This window comes from Gouania willdenowi, chromosome 14 (assembly GCF_900634775.1).
Source record: "Gouania willdenowi chromosome 14, fGouWil2.1, whole genome shotgun sequence".
NCBI classification, from domain to species: domain Eukaryota; kingdom Metazoa; phylum Chordata; class Actinopteri; order Blenniiformes; family Gobiesocidae; genus Gouania; species Gouania willdenowi.
The window spans coordinates 3,273,920-3,296,131 of record NC_041057.1 but is presented as its reverse complement, the minus strand read 5'-3'; the positions used below and the strand labels follow the sequence as shown (position 1 = coordinate 3,296,131).

Sequence of the window (22,212 nt, the reverse complement as noted above, 5' to 3'; positions counted from 1 at the left end):
TTTCTGAAAAACACGTGAAAATCTTTTTTAAAAAAAAAAAATCAAAAAAAAACTTGAAAATCTAAAAACACATGTGAAAATCTCAAAAACATGTAAAAAATCAAAAAAAAAAAAAAAAACAACAATCTTAAAAACACGAAAAATAAAAAAACGTGAATTTAAAAAAAAAAAAAAAAAAAAAAAAACTGTGAAATTCTAAAAAAAAACTTGTAAAACTGTAAATAAAAACGTGAAAATTTCACAAACGTGAAAATTTCAAAAACACGTAAATATCTAAAAAAAAAAAAAAAACAACAATTGAAGATCTGAAAAATATAAAAAACAATACATTTGAAAATCTTAAAACACGTGAAAATCTAAAAAATAAATAAATAAATAAAAATAAATAAACAAGTGGAAATTAAAAAAAAACATGTGAAACTTAAAAATGACATGTGAAACATAAAAAAAAACATATTTGAAAATCTGAAAAACATGTGAAAATAAAATAAATAAACACATTTTTTTAAAAAAAACGTGAAAATCTAATAAAAAAAAAAAGACACGTGAAGATTGTGGATATGATTGTAAATATCCATCCATTTTCATACCACTTTAACAGGGTCTCGGGGATGATTGTAAATATTTTTTAGACAAACCTCTCCCCATACACGTCAGCCTAAAGTTAATTACGTATCGTTTCCTCATAGCAACTCCCAAAACACAGATATAATAACCGTTTAAATCACACCAGATTTTAATAGTAACTCATAACGTATATTATGCGACAAATCTCGAGCAAATAAGCCTATCATTATCTACGGTGTTCCTTGGGTTTGGAGGCAGTGAACTATCTCAACCTGACATCTCATCTTTGCACCGAGCTTCGCAGCAGGCTCTTCCGGCTTCGTGAGATACGGTGTGGCCCCGCCCCCGTTTGACAGGCTGTTGCTAGGATACAGGGGGCAGCATTTAAGCGAGACTGGAGCAGAGCGACGCTTTCCTTTTTATTTGCTGTAACTTGTTTGATTAAAAGCGCGTTTAGTGACAAACGGGATGAATTCAGCAACATTTAAACTCGACAACAGTCAAAGCTTTCCAACCCAATGCTTCCGCCACCGTCAGAGCACAAATGGTGAGTTAAATTATACAAAATAAGAAAGATGTTGTGTAGCTACTAGCGAAAGAAGGCGTGTCTATACATGACATGACAGTATGTAAATGTTGTGCACAATTTGCTGTATAATTAACATGATGACAGAATACATGGATCGAGTTGGGTAAATACTGTGTGTTTAATGTTTGGTTCTCAACCTTGGGGCCAGGACCCCATTTGGGTTCGCAAGACATTTGGAGGGGGGTCGTCAGATTCCTTAAGAATTTATATATATATATATATATATATATATATATAAATTTAAGCCTCTTTTTGCTTATTTTTACTCTTTTTCTCCAACTACACCAAACTTGCCATATTTTAACTTTTTCTTGCCACATTTTTGCTCTTTTAATACATTTTTGCTAAATTTCTTCCACTTTCAAGACATTTTTGACACTTATATGAAACCTTTCCACCACTTTTCCACCTAATATCACAAATGTTGACCCATTATTGTCACTTTTCACCTCTTTTCACCATATTTCATGCTTATTTTTTTGGCAATTTAACCACATTCACATTTTTTCATGCCCATTATTTGTCAGTTTAAACTGATTGTTCCTACTTTTTAAATTACATTAGCCCTCCCCACATTTCTGCCACTTTTAAGCCAATATTAAGCCTTTTTGCCAATTTTTCTGTCCATTTTTGGCCACTAATTTGCAAATTTTAACCAATTTCTGTGGTTTTTAAAATCCCAGCCATTTTATTTTTGATTAAAACAAGGATTTACATCTTACAACAGTACTAGTGAACATTTTTGAGTCTAATAGTAGTAATAGTGCTACTTTTTGCTTCACTAGTAAACCAAACTTGAGTACATGTACACGTTCTCCATCATTTTGTGTACAGTTGTTAGTCATTTTGAGTGTTTATTGTATCTGTGCCACTTTATTACTTAGTGTTTTGAAAGTTTTTTCTTTGAAAAATTAAACCACTGTTGTTATTTTTGTCAATATTCTAGATCCATTCATCAGTGAGCTATAGAAACACAGTCCTGATGTACTTTTAATGTTATGGGGCATCATGTACGACTTTATTCCACTGGTTAAACTGATATCTACTGTCATTACTGCCCAATACGTCACACAAACACAATATAAAGTATTATAAACATGAGGCAAAAGGCTTTTAATGCTTTGAAATTGATCTGCGTTCAGTCACACTGGATCCAGTCTGCTTTTGCACTCAGAGATCATAACATGACATGCATTATTTATATCAATAATGGAATTTGTCTAAAAGCTAAATCAATCCCTTCAGGAAATATATGAACTATTGCAGATTATATCACAGCGGGGGGGGGGGGGGGGGGGGGGGGGGGGGTTGGGGGGGGGGGGGGGCACAGAACATGTGATTGTATCTGATCTGAAGGTCACATGATCAATATTCATATCAGCAGCATTAGAATAATGACCAATCAGAGATTAACACAGATAACAACAAAGAGTTTGTGTTGTCATTTTGTGTATTTGTTTGAATTTGTGAATTATTGTTGTCGTCTTGTGCGATTTTAGAATAATTTTGTGCTTTTATTTTGTCATCTTGTGGTAAATGTCTGAGTCATTTTATGTGTTTGTGTAATTATTTTGTACATATTTTTCTGATTTTTATGTTTTTCTTTTGAATATTTGTAGTTGTGTGTTTTTTATGTGAAGTTTGTGCATTTTTGGAGTTATTTTCTGATTTTTTTGTTGTCGTTTTGTTTGATTTTGTTGTAATTTTCTGTGTTTTTAGAGTCATTCTGTGTATTTTGTTGTTGTTTTGTAAGTTATTCTTTGTGTATTTGTAGTTGTGTGTTTTTGGAATAATGTTTGTGTATTTTTGCTGTTGTTTTGTGTATTATCTGTCGTTTTGGGTGTTTTTGTTTTGTATGTTTTCTAGAGTGATTTTCTATGTTTTTGGAGTAATTTTCTGGGTTTTTGGTCGTCATTTTATGTATTGATGTAGTTGTTTTTTTTAATTTGTTCTTTGTGTATTTGTAGTTGTGTGTTGGAGTAAATTTTGTTTGTTTTTGTTGTTGTTTTGTGTGTTTTTGGAGTCATTCTATGTATTTCTGTTGTTGTTTTGTAAGTTATTCTTTGTATATTTGTAGTTGTATGTTGATGGAGTAAATTTTGTGCATTTTTGCTGTTGTTTTGTGTATTTTACTGTCATTTTGTGCATTTTTGGAGTCATTTTGTATATTTCTGTTGTTTTGTAAGTTTAATGTATTTGGTAATTGAAAATTGCCAAATACATTGTTACAATATTTCTTCCACAACTTGCTTTGTCCTGGAATTCCTCCATGGTTATTAATGCAGCACTAATGACACGTATATCATCTCATAGGGATAACGTCAAGAATGTGCAGTCGACCTTTTTTGGAGCCAAAATGTCAAGGTCAAAGTCAAGGTCGCGTCAAGTGTCAAAGACCACATTTTTCCATATCTCTACAAATATTTATTGATCCATTAATGAAAAGCTCATCTCAAGTGCAGTGTTTTATTTCATTGGACCAAAGCTGTACGACCCACCAGTAAAATGATCAGTAAGGGTCAAAATTTATGACGTCATAAAAAAAACCAAAAAAAAACTTTTTTCTGTATAACTTGGCCACAAATCTAGATCCAGTGCTCAGACTGGTACCATTGAACAACATTTACTTTCAATGTAAATACAATGACCTTCGCTCAAGGTCATATTTAAGGTCAAGGTCAGTCTTCTGTTTTTCCTGCATTAATACTTTTAATTTAATTAGTAAAAAGAACAAATTTGTCAACAAATCCAGATACAGGTTGTCATTTTTGCCAATTTTTTCAAATTTCAATTGCCAAATACGTATTTGCATTGTGAATACAGGTCTTGCCTGGTTGTTTGTATATTTGTAGTTGGGTGTTTTTGTAGTAAATTTTGTGCATTTTTGCTGTTGTTTTGTGTATGTATGTGTCATTTTGTGCATTTTGGAGTCATATCGTTTATCTGCGTTTGTTTTGTGTATTTTTGTGTCATATTGTGATTTTTTTTTGCACTCTTTTTGTGCGTTTATTTTGGGTGGGGGGGTGGGGGGCGTGGGGCGTATGGGAGGCACACAGAATTATACCAAGGCCCGCGTGTGATTTTCCTTTTTCAGTTTTTTGGCTCTCATCACTGGGAAACAAAGAGGCGTAACCTCCTATTAATTATTGAATTTAACACGGTTATCATCTGTTTCTTCCAGGAGCCTCCCATTGGCTCGTGGCCCACAGGAACGCTGAGGAGCTGAGACACAGGAACGTGCAGAGAAAAATAAAGAAGAATCCTGATTCTCCTGATAGTTTCACTTTAGATCGACTCCTCCTGGTATAAAACTACACCCTTTTTAAAGCCACTGTGTGTGTGTGTGTGTGTGTGTGTGTGTGTGTGTGTGTGTGTGTGTGTGTGTGTGTGTGTGTGTGTGTGTGTGTGTGTGTGTGTGTGTGTGTGTGTGTGTGTGTGTGTGTGTGTGTGTTACATTGTTGGGTCTGTTTTGTAGCTCCAGCTCCATTGTGTTGACAAACCTTCTGACCTCTGCTCTGTGGACGTCAGTGAACGTAAACTCAACGCCGTAAGAGCAACGTTTACCTTTCATTCCTTATTTTTTTCATTTTTTTTTAAATTTCTAATGAACTGATCATTAAAGTAATGTTTGACTTTTTTTTTTTCTTGTGCAGGTGAAGCGAGAAGACTTCATCGTGTTTGATAATGTGACGTCCATCAATGCATCCGTTAACTCCCTCTCTCTAGGTGAATGCACGGTAGCATTATCAACACCAAACAAAAGATACACACACATATAAAAATATGTACAAATACAAAATATTAAAAAATAGATTGAATAATGTTTTTGTTGTCATTTTGTGTATTTTTCTATCATTTGTGTATTTTTGTTGTCATTAAATGTGTTTTTGGAGCCATTTGTATTTTATGTGTCCTTTTGTGTAATCTTTAACTTTGTGTGTTGTCTGAGTCTGTTTGTGCATTTATTTGGGGCCCCTAAAAAATTAGAGCAATGGCCGTATATGGCCCCCCTACCGCCAGTTGCCTATGTCTGTTATTGTGCAAACAAACAAACAAACACACACACACATGAACACACTTTTCCTTTCCAGGCTCGTTTAACAGTTTTGTGTCTCTGAGGAAACTGAATCTGGCTTTAAATGGAATTCATAACCTGAGCTTTAATGCTGAGGACTTCCATCATCTAAAGGTAAAGTGATAAGTTTTTATAGAATTATTTATACGTTTATATATAATCTATTACACTATGACGTGTCTAATGTTAACTCCTTTTCTCAGGTGTTGGATTTATCCTACAACAGTGTAGCAGGTGAAGCTGTTGTAGCGTTAGGTCAACTTCCTGTTCTCAAAGTGCTTCATCTGACAGGAAATCAGCTCCGTCGTCTTCCTCCTGATCTCACTTCCTCCAATATTGACCTCATAAATCAGTTAGTACTGTATGCAGTGTCACACAAAGGTTTCCTCACCTTCTTTATCATCATCATCATCTATAATATTATTATTATTTAATACATTTTATTTGTAGGTTACATTTTTTTTAATACATCTCAAAGTACTAAACGTTAAAAACAAAATTAAATTAAAAAAAACATATTATTCAAGTTTACTTGCCTATATTTAGCACACAAAAATACATGAGATTTTATTTAAGTTTGTCATATACACAGCTGTGCTCAGCTAAGAAAATCCTAATTTACAAATTAACCTGACAATTCTAACAAGAAATTATTTAAACTAAAACTAAAACAGAAAAAAAAAAAGTACATTTAATACAATATTTTCTATCTGAACTATAATAAGAAATCATTGTTAAATAAAGCTACAAAATGTAGTATTTAATTTTTCAAAGTTTTATTTATTTATTAATTTATTTGATATTATAGTACGTAATTATTTGAAAAGATTTGCATTATAAATATGTTATTTACCACAAGGTGGCGCCAAAGTGTCCCAAACAGGAAGTGAAAACTGACTGTAATGAACGTATCAGTGTTAAACATTCAGCCTCTGTCTATGAATGGATCTACTTTAGTTCATCTATTCATGTGTAAAATCAAACTATTGATTTATTCAGGTCAGCAGAGGAAAATCACTCGTTGTTTAAATCTCTGGAGGAGTTGATGCTCGATGACAACAAACTTTCCTCTGAAGTTTTCATCAGCCTGAAGGGCCTTAAAAGGTAAAGGTTTTTATTTAGAGTGGGTGGGATCGAATCTGATCAGAGGGTCACATGATCAATATTCACGTCAGCATTTAGAATAATAACGGTTAGAATCAGAGCATTAATACAGGAAAGTGTTCTGTTGTTGTTTCAGTTTTTGGAGTCATTTTGTAGGTTTTCCTCTCATTTTGTGTGTTTTATGTTGTTTTGTGTGTTTTCAAGTATTTTTGTTTAACTGTGCGTATTTTTGTTGTTGTTTTAAGTAATTTTCTTGTCTACCGTCTTCTGTCATTCTCTGTATTTTTGTTGTTTCATGTGGTTTTGTAATAATTTTTTGTATTTTTTGTGGTCCTATTGTATATTTTTCTCTCATTTTATGTGTTTTGGAGAAAATTGTCTTTGTTGTCATCATTTTTTCTACAGTTTTGTGTCATTCTGTGTATTTTGCTGTTTGATGTGATAAGATTCATTTTGTGTGTTTTTGTTCTCACTTTGTGGTTTTGTTGTCATTTTATGTATCTTTGTGGTCCTATTGTATATTTTTCTGCAATTTTTTGTATTTTTGGAGTAACTTTGTGTATTTTTGTATTGTTATTTTGTGTATTTTATTTTAATGTATATGTAAGTCTTTTTGTTGTCATTTTCTACAGTTTTTTTTGTCATTCTGTGTAAATGGAATTGATTTATATAGAGCTTTATCACCACTGAAACAGTCTCAAAGCGCTTTACATATCAGCTCATTCACCCAATCACTCTCACATTCACACACCAGTGGGACAGGACTGCCATGCAAGGCACTAGTCGACCACTGGGAGCAACTTAGGGTTCAGTGTCTTGCCCAAGGACACTTCGACACATAGTCAGGTACTGGGATCGAACCCCCAACCTCTCGATCAGAAGACGACCCACTACCACCTGAGCCACGGTCGCCCGTGTATTTTTATGTTAGGATTCATTTTGTGTGTTTTTGTTCTGATTTTGTGTTTTTATAGTCATTTTATATTTTTTTGTGGTCCTATTCTATAGTTTTCTGAAATTCTGTATGTTTTTTTGTATTTTTGTTGTTTTGTGTTTTTGGAGTAATTTTGTGTATTTCTGTTGTCTTTTTAGTATTTTTTGGAGTCATTTTGTATAGTTTTCTTTCATTTTGTGTGTTTGGGTTTTGCTATTTTGTGTATTTTTGTATTGTTATTTTGTGTATTTTTGTATTGTTATTTTGTGTATTTTTGTTGTTTTATGTATAGTTTGAGTCATTGAGGCTTGTTGTCATTTTCCACAGTTTTGTGGTCCTATTGTATATTTTCTGCAATTTTGTATATTTTTTGGAGTAAGTTTTTGTAATTTTGTTGTTGTTTTGGGAGTTATTTTGTATATTTTCCTACTTTTTTGTGTGTTTTGGTTATTTTTTGCGTTGGAGTGTGTGTGTGTTTTTGGAGTTATTTACTGTATTGTTCTCCAATCTTACATTTTTGTCGTAGTTTTGTGCTTGTTTTGAGACATTTTAAGTTTATTAAAGTTTGATTTTAATTTATTTTTTCATTTTGTGCAACTTTGTTGTCGTCTTGTACTTTTTCAGTTATTCGTGTGCACATTTGATGTCATTTTGTGTATTTTTGTTCTCCTTTGTGTATTTTTTCTGTCATTTTGAGTATTTTGGGTGTCATTTTTTTTCTATTTTTGTCTGTTTTGTGCACTTTTCTGTCATTATATGCATTTACTTTGAGGCCGCCAGTTACCTGTGTCTGATTTAGAGTCATTGTAGATCCATTGGATGATATTTTCAGTGTTAATCAGCCGTTTCTAATCAATTCATTCTCAGGCTTCGATATATCAACCTTAGCGGGAACCTTATTTCCAAAATTCCCTGCATGCAGCTGGTGGGAAGTGAATCAGCGGACAGCTCTGATAATGACATGAAGATACTGACACAGGTTGGACGTTTGCTGTGAATTCTCCGACTTTCTTTAAAAACTACACAAACCTGACTGTTTTTTATAGATTCTCCAACAGGAAAACTGGGAAGAGTTCTGCAAAGGAAACACTCTGCCTCTACCAGAGCTTCACTTCCTCAATCTATCAAACAACAAAGTGACTCATCATCAAACACACACACACACACTCTACATATTAGCTTCATGTCTCATTAGTGGTTTCTTCATAGATTTTGACGGAGGAAATGTTGATCGGTGCTGCTTTATTCCCGACGCTTCGTGAAATCCATATTCACTCGAACCCTGTGGCCTCACAGAGGAAAGGTAATCGTTCATTATCTGTCAGAGACAGTGGCCATGTTGTAAATGTCGTACTAAATAACGTACTCATACTAAGTTTGTAGTGCGTTCACATTAGAGAGTATGAAAAGACTCAGCAGGTGAGAAATACCTGGATGTTTACTATATGGGGACATTTTTTAAGTATGCACAGTGGGCACCAGGGTTCAAGTCAATTACATTGTTTTAGTTACAATTACACTTTCAATTACTCATGTTGCATTTCCATTCATTTTTAACTACAGCGACCAGCATTTTTTCCCAATTTCAAATTAACTCCAATAATTTTCTATCATCAGAAAGTCATCTACAATTACATTCTCAATTATAATTAATCACAATTACTGAGCTTGAAATAAGTAACCTAATACAATTTAACCTTCCTCTTGTGTTAGCTTTCTGTTAGCATCTCTTATGCTAACGGGTCCTGAATCAGTTGTAAAATACACTAAAAACAAATATCTATCATCTAATTTATTTCCTATCTATTGGTTACATTGTTAGGTTTCATAATTACTGAAAATATAGGTTTTAATATATTTGGTGTGGGCGTCTGAGCCTTTTTTGAACTTTTTTGAACTATACTTCTAGATTCATTATTTTTTTATGGTAAAATGTGGGAAAGCTTGATATGAAACATATTTTAATAATGATTAACTACATATGTGTAGAACTGTACATATAGAACAGTAACATGGTTCTGCAGTTTTGCGTTAAATTATAATTGACATTTTTTTATAGAACTGTCATGGCATTTACAATTACAAAGTCGATTATATAAAATCAATTACATTTAATTACAATCACGACAGCAGTATTTTTTTAAAACACAAATACAATTATAATTACACCATAATTTTAATTAATCATCAATTACGTGATTACTATTATAATTGATCTCAACCCTGGTGGGCACTATAGTGAAAAAATGGACCTGGGACCAGCTTCAAGCTAAAAATCAAACATCCCCTTTTCAAAATAAAAGATTGTATTCTGGGCTTCCATAAAAAAAAATTTCATAAATAGGGCTCTTATTTTGAAGTTAACCGGAAGCTTTGTCAGTAGCACAAAGGAATGTGTCCAAAAATCTCTGAAATGTGTGATTTAAATGTGTCTAAGTGAGTTTTATGGATGAAGTGATGACATGTTGATATTCTACTTGGTCACTTTCTCACTTAAAATGTTTTCAGAACTTTCAAAGTAAAGGTGGAGAATCAGAGATATTTTGTCTCAGTGTGATTCAGGTTTTTATCGTTGTAGGTTCCAAATGCATCTTGGGAAATTTGGAAGTTTGTTAGAGATTTTAAACACAGCCCGTGTATTAAAAATAGATCCATTGTTCTGTAAAGCTTCTTGTTTTCTTGTTTGAATGCAGGGACCACTCCTCTGTTGTCCCACCTACAGGACAAACTGGGAATAACAATAAGGACAGATGAGTCCATGCATTCAAAATGGAAGGTTGGAAATGTTTTATTTGTAAACCAGAATGTGTTTCTGTAAAACATTAATATCACAGCTAAGGGAACTAACTTGGGTTTCTGTTTGAGAGTTTTGACACAAAGCATGTCCTACATCCCCATTAATTCTGATGATTTAAGATCTCCATTGTCCTGAATATAAAACTAAAATTATATTCAGACCGATTTAGTGCAAGATTTTACAATAGCGGAATAATATAGAATAAAAGTTACAAAAGATACAAAAGAAATGTTGACTAAATTCCAATTTTATTTTATTGGTTTATTTAACAGGGACAGTGTACAATAATATTCATACAGAAAATGTGCCTGATTTTTTATCAGTAGTCCCTGGACAGAATGTTCAAATGTATCAAACATGTAACAGCTAGCACCTGAATGCTAAACATGTAGCAGCTAGAACCTGAATGCTAAACATGTAGCAGCTAGAACCTGAATGCTAAACATGTAACAGCTAGTTCCTCAATGCTAAACATGTAGCAGCTAGCACCTGAATGCTGAACATGTAGGAGCGAGAACCTGAATGCTAAAAATGTAGCAGATAGCACCTGAATGCTAAACATGTAGCAGATAGCACCTGAATTCTAAACATGTAGCAGATAGCACCTGAATGCTAAACATGTAGCAGATAGCACCTGAATTCTAAACATGTAGCAGATAGCACCTGAATGCTAAACATGTAGCAGCTAACACCTCAATGCTAAACATGTAGCAGCTAGCACCTCAATGCTAAATATGTAGCAGCTAACACCTCAATGCTAAACATGTAGCAGCTAGCACCTCAATGCTAAACATGTAGCAGCTAGCACCTCAATGCTAAACATGTAGCAACTAGCACCTCAATGCTAAACATGTAGCAGCTAACACCTCAATGCTAAACATATAGCAGCTAGCACCTCAATGCTAAACATGTAGCAGCTAGCACCTCAATGCTAAACATGTAGCAGCTAGCACCTCAATGCTTGTGTATTTTAATACACATTTGTTTTAGAATGTTTACAAAAAATTCAGAAAAGCATGAACATAGCTTTGTTAAATTTAAGTTTGTGTTTTGTGAACAATTCAATCATATTTTTTTTATTATATTACACTTTGTTAGCACTCTGATGGAATTATTGAACACTATTTTGTTGTTTAAGCTCAATTATTATTTTCATTGATTAAGCCATATCCCAAAATCCATTTAAATGGGAAAAACGTTAATTCTTGTGACAAATAATGTCAAGTAGTTAATTTAGATTAATTAATTACAAAGTCTCTAATAACTTACACTGTTAAGTCAGTTCATACGGTTCATTTTTTGTGTTGAAATAGAAAACTTTTCTGTTCCAACTTTAAATTGTTTGATTTAACAAAAAATAAAAAGATAAAAATCTAGGACTGGGCACGACCTATAGTTCCTGTCTCATCCAATATCCATCATTTAACGGAACCTACAAAAAGCTCTTCTAACAGCTGAGTTGCAGACATTTGGAAATCATTTTTATCATGTAAGTTTCAATCGGACTGTTTTTATTTTGGGAATCTAGGCTGAAGAAAGAAATCCAAAGATGTCAACGAAGGCAGATTGTGTAGATAAAGCTAGTGTTGTTGTGAGGAAACCTCAGGACATTCAAAGCAATGCACATCACATCTTTATCACTGAGGTATGTGGACGTCATTCCATGAGACTTTTTCCTCTAAAATTAGTTTTTTTGGATCATATTTGTTCAAATAAAGAGCAGGAAGGATTAGTGCACACATTAACTATAAACATCAGCTACTGTATTTTATTTGAACTAGATTAATATGTGAGAAAGTAAAAGTTTAGAATACAGTTGTTTGACATTGTGTTTGGTGTTTTAATTTGAAAAGGAATAATAATTATTTATTCTTTGAGATTTCTGCCTCTTCCTACTTCCTACTATTTCTGTAGTATTATGTATTGTTTTTTTTATTGTGCAAAATAGATTAATTAAAATATAATTTTTTTAATATTTTTATTTTATTTTAAATAAAATAAAATGTTTTTTTCTGTTTTAAAAAAAATTATTAAAAAAATAATTTTTAAATCAAATTTTAATTTTTTTTTTTAAGATTGCCTGTCTAACAAAGATTTTTCCTAATGGTTTTTATTTGTATGTATTTTTGTTGTTTTTATAGATTTCTGGCTATTTTGTAGTCATTTTATGTGTTTTTTAGAGTGATTTTGATAATTTTGGTCTGTTGTTTTTTATTTTTTTGGATATTTTTTTCTGTCATTTTGTTTGCTTTGGGGGCCACCAGTTTGTTGTGCTCACTGTGAAGTTGGTTTTAACTGTATTTTCAAATGGCAATAAAAAGTGTGAAAAATTCTTGAATTTAATTGAGAGACAGCGAGAACCAAAAGTGGCTTCTGCCGCTGCAGTTTTTGTTTTCTGCCATATGCCAGTTTTTTTCTGCCACGGCAGTTTCTTGTGGTATGTGACACATTGTTCCTGAGTGTCCCAAATTCACCCAGAAATTTGGGACAATGTAGGACACTCTGGGACAGTTTTTGACAATTTGCGACAGTGTAGAACAAATTGGGACACTGGGACAATATGGGACAATGTAGGGCAGTTTGAGACAATGTGGGACAATTTAAGACAATATGGGACAATTTGGGAGAGTTTGAGACAATGTGGGATAATTTGGGACAGTTTGAGACAATATGGGATAATTTGGGACAGTTTGAGACAATGTGGGACAATTTAAGACTAAATGGGACAATTTGGGACAGTTTGAGACAATGTGGGATACTTTGGGACAGTTTGAGACAATATGAGATAATTTGGGACAGTTTGAGAATGTGGGACAGTTTGAGACACTCTGGGACAGTTTTTGACAATTTGAGACAGTGTAGAACAAATTGGGACACTGGGACAATGTAGGGCAGTTTGAGACAATGTGGGACAATTTAAGACAATATGGGACAATTTGGGAGAGTTTGAGACAATGTGGGATAATTTGGGACAGTTTGAGACAATGTGGGACAGTTTGAGACAATATGGGATAATTTGGGACAGTTTGAGACAATGTGGGACAATTTAAGACTAAATGGGACAATTTGGGACAGTTTGAGACAATGTGGGATACTTTGGGACAGTTTGAGACAATATGAGATAATTTGGGACAGTTTGAGACAATATGGGATAATTTGGGACAGTTTGAGAATGTGGGACAGTTTGAGACACTCTGGGACAATGTAGGAGAATTTGGGACAATTTTTGACAATTTGAGACAGTGTAGAACAAATGGGGACACTGGAATAGTTTGAGACAATGTGGGACAGTTTGAGACAATAAAGGACAAATTGGGACAATATGGGACAGTTTGGGACAATGTAAGACAATTTTAGACTATTTGGGACACACTGGGACAATGTTGGGCTGCTGCGGCAGAAAAAACTGGCATATAGCAGAAAACAAACTGTTTTATTTTGAAGCTTTAGAAACCCTGATAAAGAGTTGTTTTATTTTGAAGCTGTAGAAAAACTGATAAAGAGAGTTATTTTATTTTGAAGCTGTAGAAACCCTGATAGTTGTTTTATTCTGAAACTTTAGAAACCCTGATAAAGAGTGTTGTTTTTTGTTCTTGCTCAGGCAGAAAATGAGTTTCCAATGGCAACAAACACCACAACGCTGATGGACGTCCAACAGATTCCTGATGCGTTGGAGTCTGTGGGTGAGAGCTGTGACGCAGCGTCCACCTGCAAACGTTTACGTCTTTCACTTCTTTGTCCTCGGGCCCACAAACAAAAGCTTGGCTCAGCTCGTCGCCTCATGGCGCCGACCAATTTTCTTCTCTTGTTTTCAACAGGAACTCAGACAGCTTTTTGGATGCTGAAGCACAAACTGAACAATCTTCATGTTTACAGAGACTCCAAACCAAAGCTTGATGGCATCCAGACCGCGTACACACAGAGAGAGAAACGGGTGTGGGACCACATGGAAGAAAACTTTTCTCAAAATGGCGATATACCATATAAATCTCAATAATTTCAGCTAATTTAAGTCTTTCAGTAAAAGCAATTCAGAGTTAAATATTCTATTAACAAGCAGTTGATTTAGTTCATCAATGAAGGATTCTATGTCATAAAATAGACTTTTTTTGGTCGTATGTATCATATTTAGAATCCCAGAGGTCCAGAACGTTAGAAATGTTTTTAATTATGTGAATTTTGGTTGGCTAGTAACAGAAAAACAGTCTCTTTGGGTGGCCGCCATCTTGAATTGTCCAATATGGCGACTCCGTTGACAATTGGCTCCGCCTCCTGCCAGATTTGAATTCAGCAGGTCAAAAACTGCAAGTATGCCAAATGTCATGCTTGTAGACAAATTAGCACAATTCTTCCCCCAACATAAGTATTTTAATACAAATTAAGCAATAAAATTAAAATATATTGATATAGGCAATATTGTAATTTTTTTATATCGCCAAAATGGACAACTCAATATATTTTGAAGTCATCGCATGTGTTTTTGTTGTCGAATTGTTCATTTTTGTAGTAGTTGTGTGTGTTTTTGGGAGTAACTTTTTGGTTTTTTTATTGTTTTTTTTACTGTTTATCTTGTGTTTTTCAGTCATTTTTTGTTGTATTTCTGGTACATTTATTAACAAACAGCTGCACAACATGCGCCACATTTGGCTTTCTCCTCTAAGCATGTGTGAGTAGTGTGGCTTGTTTAGGATGCACTCAGTGATCATCAAAAGCAGAGACCCCTAAAATAAGCATTTTAATACAAAATAAGCTATAAAATAACATTTTGATACAGGCGATACTGGATTTTTCTATATCGCCAAAATGGAAAACTTGATATATCTTGACTCTCGATATATCGCCCAGCCCTAGTGTGCACTTAACGGAAATCTACTCAATTCCTGAATTCTTGTATTTACCTAAAAGATATTTTCCGTTGACAGATTAAAGATCTTCCGCCTTTGAAACGGATCAAACATCCGACTGAGAGGTTGGATGAGATGATCGAGGTGATCAGAGGAAGCAGGACAGTGACGGTAGCAGCTTTGGGTACGCAGCAGCAGCATCATCTCACACACTTTACAGAACTTTACCCACATGTTGGTTTTTGTTTGCAGACACAGTTCTACACAGCAGCAGCACCGACAGGGAGGGACGTAAAGAAGCTACGCTGCTGCTGAGAGACGTCAAGACCAAGTACAAGAAGCTCCATGAGAACGTTATAGAAAGAACCGCAGGAAGTGACACGAGCAACAGAAACGAGCACGAGGAGCAAACAGTGGAAATGAATGAACTAAAGCAAAGAAATGGTGTGTAAAACTCATTTTACGTCACATCTTGAAGCTTCAGTGTGGGCCTCACAGATAATTAATATTTGTATTTTTTTAATTATGTACAAGGTTAAAATTGCAGCAAACACAAACATACTCCCAAAACACACAAAACAACTACAAAAAAATACACAAAATGACTCCAAAAATAGAAATGTATATAAAATAATTAAAAAATATACAGAATATGAATAAAAACACAAAAAATAAACATACACAGAATGAGAAAAAATTTACAAAACAAAAAATACACAATGTCTCCAAAAATGCACATTAATAAACAGAAAAATATACTTTACAAAACGATGACAAAATATTCAAAAAATCAATAAAACATAAAACAACTAGAAACACACACAAAATGAGAAATATAAAAAAACAAAAAAATACACAAAATGACTTAAAAACTTAAAAAACATAGAAAAATATACAAAAAAACAACAAAAATATACAAAATGTGATTAAAAGCACACAAAACAACTACAAACATACACAAAATTAGAAATGTACAAACAAAAAATACACAAAATGAAATGAAAAAAAACTAAAAATGTCTCCATAAACACAATGATAAATCGAAAAATATTAAAAACAATAAGAATCAACAGAACAAAAATAAAAACACAAAACTACAAACACACAAAAAGAGAAGTTACATATACAAAACAACAAAACAATACATTAAATGACTCCAAAAAACACAATAGTAAATAGAAAAAAAATACTAAATGACAAAAATATACAAAATACCAACAAAAACACAAAACTACTGCAAAGATACACAAAATGAGAAATATACAAACAAAAAATTCTCCAAAAACACAATAATAAATACAAAAATATACAAAACAATGACAAATATAGAAAATATGAAAAAAAAACACTTAAAATGACAACAAATGAAGACCGATATGTAATGCTGGATGTATCCTGGCAATGGTAATCCATAATAGTGATAACTGATGACATCACTGCTGTAAAGCCTGTGAATAGAACTACAGCTGTGTGTCCAGTTAATCATTAAAGTTGTTTCTTCACACTTTAAATGCTGCGTTTGGTGGATAATAAAGAATTCTACCCTGACTGATCCTCACATCGATAGACGTGGAGAGAAAATAACTTACATGTGACTGGATCCACACAGGCTCCACTTTATGTGCTGCAAACGTGTGGAGTGATTTCACTTCATTCTTATAAACATGGAAGTAGTTTTACAGACCAGACTTCACCTCTTTTATTTTCCTTTGGCCGCCTCCTCGTAAACACACAGAAACCACACAAAAAGCCTGTGTTTTCAGTTTTAACGTGAAGCGAGCGATTAACTGGAAACACATTTCAACCACACTCCCAGTGCTGAGGGGCAGGAAACATTCAACGCTACAAGGATGTGCTTTTATTTTATAGATCTGCATATCTACACATTTTATCTACAATTCAACCAACCAAATTTTGTTAAAAAAAAAAAAAAAAAAATAGCTGTTGAAAACACATGTATTATCTTTTTTAAAACATAAAATCTATATTTTCCTGTGTAACATGCATTTCACAGCATGCCTGTCAAAAGAAAAGTTGCTTTCAAAATAAAAGACAAGTCCAACATGGGAGATTTATTTTTGACCAGCTGTCCATGACCCACTTTTCGGTCCCGACCCACCAGTTGAGAATCCCTGGTGTAGACCTTTGTATGGGATGCCGAAATAAACAACAACTTTTTGGAACATTTCAACAAAGCACGTTTAAAAATCCTGTGATTTTTTTTTTCTTCTTCTTCTTCTTTTGGGCCAGATTTACAGCAATATTTGTGAAATTTGTAACATTTAATTTTCCTCCTTAAAAATATAATGACAATGTTAAATCTAAATGTTAAATATTAAATCTAAATGTTACATTTAAATAAAAATGTTTGATCTAAATGCTAAATGTTAAATCTAAATCAAACCTAAATGTTAAACGTAAATGTTAGATATTTAATCTAATTCTAAATGTTATGTTAAATCTAAATGGTATATATTAGATCTAAATTTTAAATATTAAATTTAAATGTTACATTTAAATATAAATGTTGAATCTAAATGCTAAACGTTAAATCTAAATCAAAACCTAAATGTTAATACTAAATCAAAATGTTAGATATTAAATAAAAATGTTATGTTAAATCTAAATGTTATATGAGAAATCTAAATTTTAAATATAAAATTTAAATCAAAATGTTAAATTTAAACGTTATATTTAAATACAAATATTAAATCTAAATCTAAATGTTAAATTTAACTGTTAAATATTGAACAAGTGTTCAACACATTTTTACAAATATTGCTGTAATTCTGGTCAAAAGTAATTCACATTCTTTTTTTTTTTTAACATGGTTTGTTACTAAAAGTTGCAAAAAGTTGCTAAAAAAAAATAAACATCTGCCATTTTGTTGCTGCAACTTTCAGTAAAAATATTAAAAATGTTTTGGGAAGTCCTTTGGCAGAGGTTTTTTTTAGGAAAACATAATAAATCACAGTCAGAATGAAGTAAAAACCCTTCAATGCATCCGTCTATGAGACTCCACATCCCACAATGCAAAGCACCAAACTTCCCATAAAGAACGATGAAGGTAGAACAAAAAGTTAAGCTTCCTCTGAGTCTCTTTTCATTCCAAAAGTTCCTCACGCTAACGATGTGAGCGACTAAAGGACCTCCACAGACGGAAACTGATCCAGATGTTGTCCATGCTTCCTCGATCTGTCTCCAATCATCACATCAACCGATCACAGACAACGTGTGGAGAAAAAAAAATACTTCACCCTGTGAGAAATGTTGGAAATGTTGGAAATGTAAACCTAATCAGCTCTGGAAGCAAACAGTTTTAGTTTTAGTGCTGCACGATAGAAAAATATGGAACAATGTTTGAGCATAAATGTGTATCAACAGCTAATAGGGGTGTACATTGCCATGAATCTAACGATACATTTCACATGTCACGATACGACTTATCAATATATTAATATGCACAAATTTCACCTTTACAAGTTACAAAATGGTATGAAATACAATTTATTTCTTTTTTTTTCTTTTACTTGCGAGAACAAGTAAATAGTAACTAACTGTAATTCAAAAACAAGTGGTATGTTTATTGTCAAATTACATTATTCAAAAAGAATTTAACTTTTGCTTCTACAACAGATTCTGATTCTGTTAAATTCCAAAAAAAAAAAAAAGTACATCTACAGAAGTGCCCAGTATGTTTTATGAAGTGACATTTGTTTAACTTTTTACTTAAATAATGGAGTAACTTCAATACTTTTACCAGAGTCGTTTTTTAATCAAGTATCTATACTTTTACTTAAGTACTGAAGACTAGTACATTTACCACCTCTGCTAGTTTACAAAAAGTGTAAATAGTATGACTAGTAAGCCTTATATGCTAATAACAAATTCAGAATTGTCATTGGCTTTTGAAAATATTCCAACCAATCAGAGAGCTGGATTTCATCATAATCCCTCCTACTTCATTAACACGAGGTCTACTCGTACTACGAGTGAATGGTGTGGCTTTACTAGTACTACTAGTGAGATATTTTGAGGTACTAGTACTGGTAAACAAAGCAAAAAAATAGTTATAATAGTAAATGACTAAGAAAATGTTACAAGTTAAAACTTAAACCTAATGCAAATAAAGTAGAAGGGATTGGAACCAAATCCAGCCCTCTGATTGGTTAGAATAGTTTCTAAAGCCAATAGCAAGCCTGAATTTGCTTTCCCCGCCCCCTTATTAGCATATAATGCTAACTAGCAGTACTAGTGACACATTTTGCTTCACTAGTGAACCATAAAGTGAGTACATGTGAGAACTAGTAGAGGTTAACTATGGTTGATGTCACATTTATGCTCTGATAACTTTCCAGAAAGTCAAACTATTCCATCCCATCCTGGACCTTGTGGTGACCCTGATTCTCACATTCTGCACACGCTCACACAGCTGATGATTTATAGACAGTGACTGCCCCCAGCTGTTAGCATCGCCCGAGCCAAGACCAGCTGAACAGTTCAGCTGCAGCTCAAATCCAAACAGCCACAGAAAGAGAAACAGAAACGGGAACGCTGGGATTTGGATCAAACGGGACACGCACAGAAACGTCACGTTTTGGATTTGAAAATAAGGGAAATTTTCTGACGCCTGTTCCGAGCCGTCCAACCACCCTAACCAAGCTGCAGTATCCTTTATATTTTAGGAAAAGACTTGTCAACCACTTACTAAATACAATTATGTGATTAGAATCTGGTAGTTTGACATTAAAATGCTGTAAACATTCCTACTAGGGCTGGGCGATATGAACCAAAACTATTTCATTCTACACTCAGGTTGCTCCAGGCTAATTAAAACCATTCTATCTGAGCGAGGACATGAACTGATCCATATGTTCACACACTAGTTCAGGGGTCTGCAACCTGCGGCCCTGGAGCCTAATGTGGCTCTTTGACTCTTATGCAATGGCTCCCTATAGCTTTAAAAGAAAATATTGAAATAAAGTGATTTTTTTTTACAGAGGCTATTAATGATTATTGACAAAATATAACAATTTGTTAACCTAAAATAAATCACGTTGTGCAATGACTCAGCACTTTCCTACTTCACCTCCTGCAACATCTACAGACCATCGTTAAGTTTTAAATCCCTGGTAAGATAATTAAACCAACAAAAACACTATTCTGGAAGAAAATAGAGATTTTAATTGTGTGAGAACAGATTGATTTAACCATCAATGTACAGGTTAAATATACATGTTTTATATGTGGCAAGAAATGAGTAATTAGCATGTGTTGATCACATGATCATGTGTTATCATATTCATGTTACTTTTTGTAGCCTTTCAAATACATTAACTAAAAAAATCTTCTTTATATAACATTGTGTTCATGTAAACTGAGATATGTAAGAATTTGAAGATGAAGATAGTTTTATTTCTTGATCTCAATTTATTATATTTTATTTTAAACTGTTTTTAAGTTGCCATTTACATGATCAATACAAATCAAATTAAATCAAACATCAAACATTATTCTATATAATTTTAACTGTATAGAATTTAAGACACTGTATTGTCTTCATTGAGAAGACATTTTTCCGCCTCCAGGAGGACTTTAATCCAGGTGAGATGAGGTTAAATGGTTCCTTGTAAAGGTTGCAGACAGTTCTTCTAATGTCTTTAAACATTGTTATTGATACACACAGCCCTGGTAGGGCAGGTTATACTCCCAGTTAGGATCATGGAAATTAACTTTTGCTCCATCTCAGTATCTGGGTTGGACTGGTTTTTTTAGACCTGTGTCCTGGTATGACTGGTTCATGAGGGGAACAGCAGTCAGCCATGTTGGGAAGTCTAGAACTCACACAACAACTTACCTTAACATCGTAGTAGTCCATGCCATAAAATACCTCAGACCAAGTATTTGTAGTGGAGTCATAGCACTCAACAAAGATCTGCTTGTTCATCACTGCATTGTCAAAGTATCTGTGTGTGTGGACCATCTCAGGGACATCGTACCAGGTGTTGGTCACTGGGTCGTAAGCCTCAGAAGACCTCAGAACTCTGGACCCATCGCTGCCTCCAACTGCAAAAATGTGGCCCATATATGCAACGACCCCAAGTCTATACCAATGTGTTCCCATGTGAGTGATCAGTGTCCACTGGTTGGTGTCTGGGTTGTATTACTCAGCAGTTTTCAGCTCTCCACAGTCATTCCATCCTCCACATACAGTATGTACATCTTGTTGTTCAGTGTGGTGCAGCTGGCCCTGGTCCTCTTCATTGATGCAATGAACGTCTCCACTGGTTGATGTCAGGCTGGTAGCGTTCAGCAGCTCTGAGTGAGGTTTACTCAACCTCACAGCGTAGATGCATCCCTTTAGCACGGTAACACTCATATAGGGTAGAGTGTACATATAAGCTTAGTGTGTTTGACTGGTTTAAACCTCCACAAATCCTAAAGCATCACCCACAAAGTAGACGTATCCACCAAGGAAGACAGTGCTGTAGAAGAATAAGCTAGTCATGGAATCCTCCAGACTGGGATGAATGTGAACTGGAATCCAGATGTTAGTGCTGTAGTCAAAGGCCTCTATGGTGTTAGAAAAACCTCTAAACATCAGTAAGACGGCGTTTGGCAACCGACGGCAAAACAAGGTGTCGTTGATCCCAGACTCAGAGCAGAGAAACGAACGTTTAGACATGATTTGAAGGATATTAGAGACCAAGAGGTGAAACAAAGGTTCAGATATTATTCTATTAATCATCTTATCATCAAATGTGTGTTCATGTGTACAGTTTGTCATGTGTTTATACACTGCATTATATCGTTGTACTTTTGAACAGAGACATTGCTCCTTTGCTGAGTCATGTTAGATTAGATTACTCGCAGTACAGACAGATTGTGCTGTATTCACAGTGCCAGCAAAAAACAGTCTCTGCTGAAGGTCTCATACCAAAGCTCTGATAAACAGTGATTTTCCATCTAACTCCTCCTTCTAAAGTGTGTGCTTAGAAGACTTCCCAGTCAGCGTGCCTTCTTCTTCACTGCAGGAAGGACACCTTCTTTCCATTTAGTTCATAATAAATCTATTTTTATAAAACCATCATGCTTTCGTCTGGAGCTCATCATTCAACAAGAGCACAAATCATGTTTCCAAACGAGGACAAAAGCGTAAATTTGCCGTGACACGTGACTGTCGTGTCGTGATGTAACTTTCAGCCCCAGTCGTACCTTTGGTAACAGTCGTAATGTCTCCCTGTCGTTCCTCCAGCATGTGGTTTATCCACCTTAAAAGACTCTGATAAACTGTGGGGTCAC

The 22,212-nt window shown here is 34.0% G+C and overlaps 1 protein-coding gene across 3 annotated transcripts; it reads left to right on the top strand.

Annotated features, from left to right (window-relative positions):
• The first annotated feature begins 944 nt into the window (after positions 1-944).
• On the top strand, positions 945-21,910 carry xrra1 (X-ray radiation resistance associated 1). 3 transcript variants are annotated; one of them, XM_028466423.1, is made up of 17 exons: positions 945-1,114; positions 4,338-4,459; positions 4,632-4,703; positions 4,810-4,882; positions 5,248-5,345; positions 5,435-5,583; positions 6,231-6,335; positions 8,137-8,248; positions 8,316-8,405; positions 8,479-8,572; positions 9,963-10,045; positions 11,595-11,711; positions 13,668-13,749; positions 13,885-14,000; positions 14,989-15,094; positions 15,163-15,354; positions 20,899-21,910. In XM_028466423.1, the coding sequence occupies exons 1-17, from the start codon at positions 1,036-1,038 to the stop codon at positions 20,931-20,933; spliced, it is 1,725 nt and encodes a 574-aa protein (XP_028322224.1). In that variant the 5' UTR covers positions 945-1,035; the 3' UTR covers positions 20,934-21,910. The 3 variants fall into 3 exon arrangements, with proteins under 3 accessions (XP_028322224.1, XP_028322223.1, XP_028322225.1); XM_028466422.1 differs by lacking the exon at positions 20,899-21,910 and adding an exon at positions 19,269-19,759; XM_028466424.1 differs by lacking the exon at positions 20,899-21,910 and adding an exon at positions 16,446-16,832.
• The last annotated feature ends 302 nt before the right edge of the window (positions 21,911-22,212 follow it).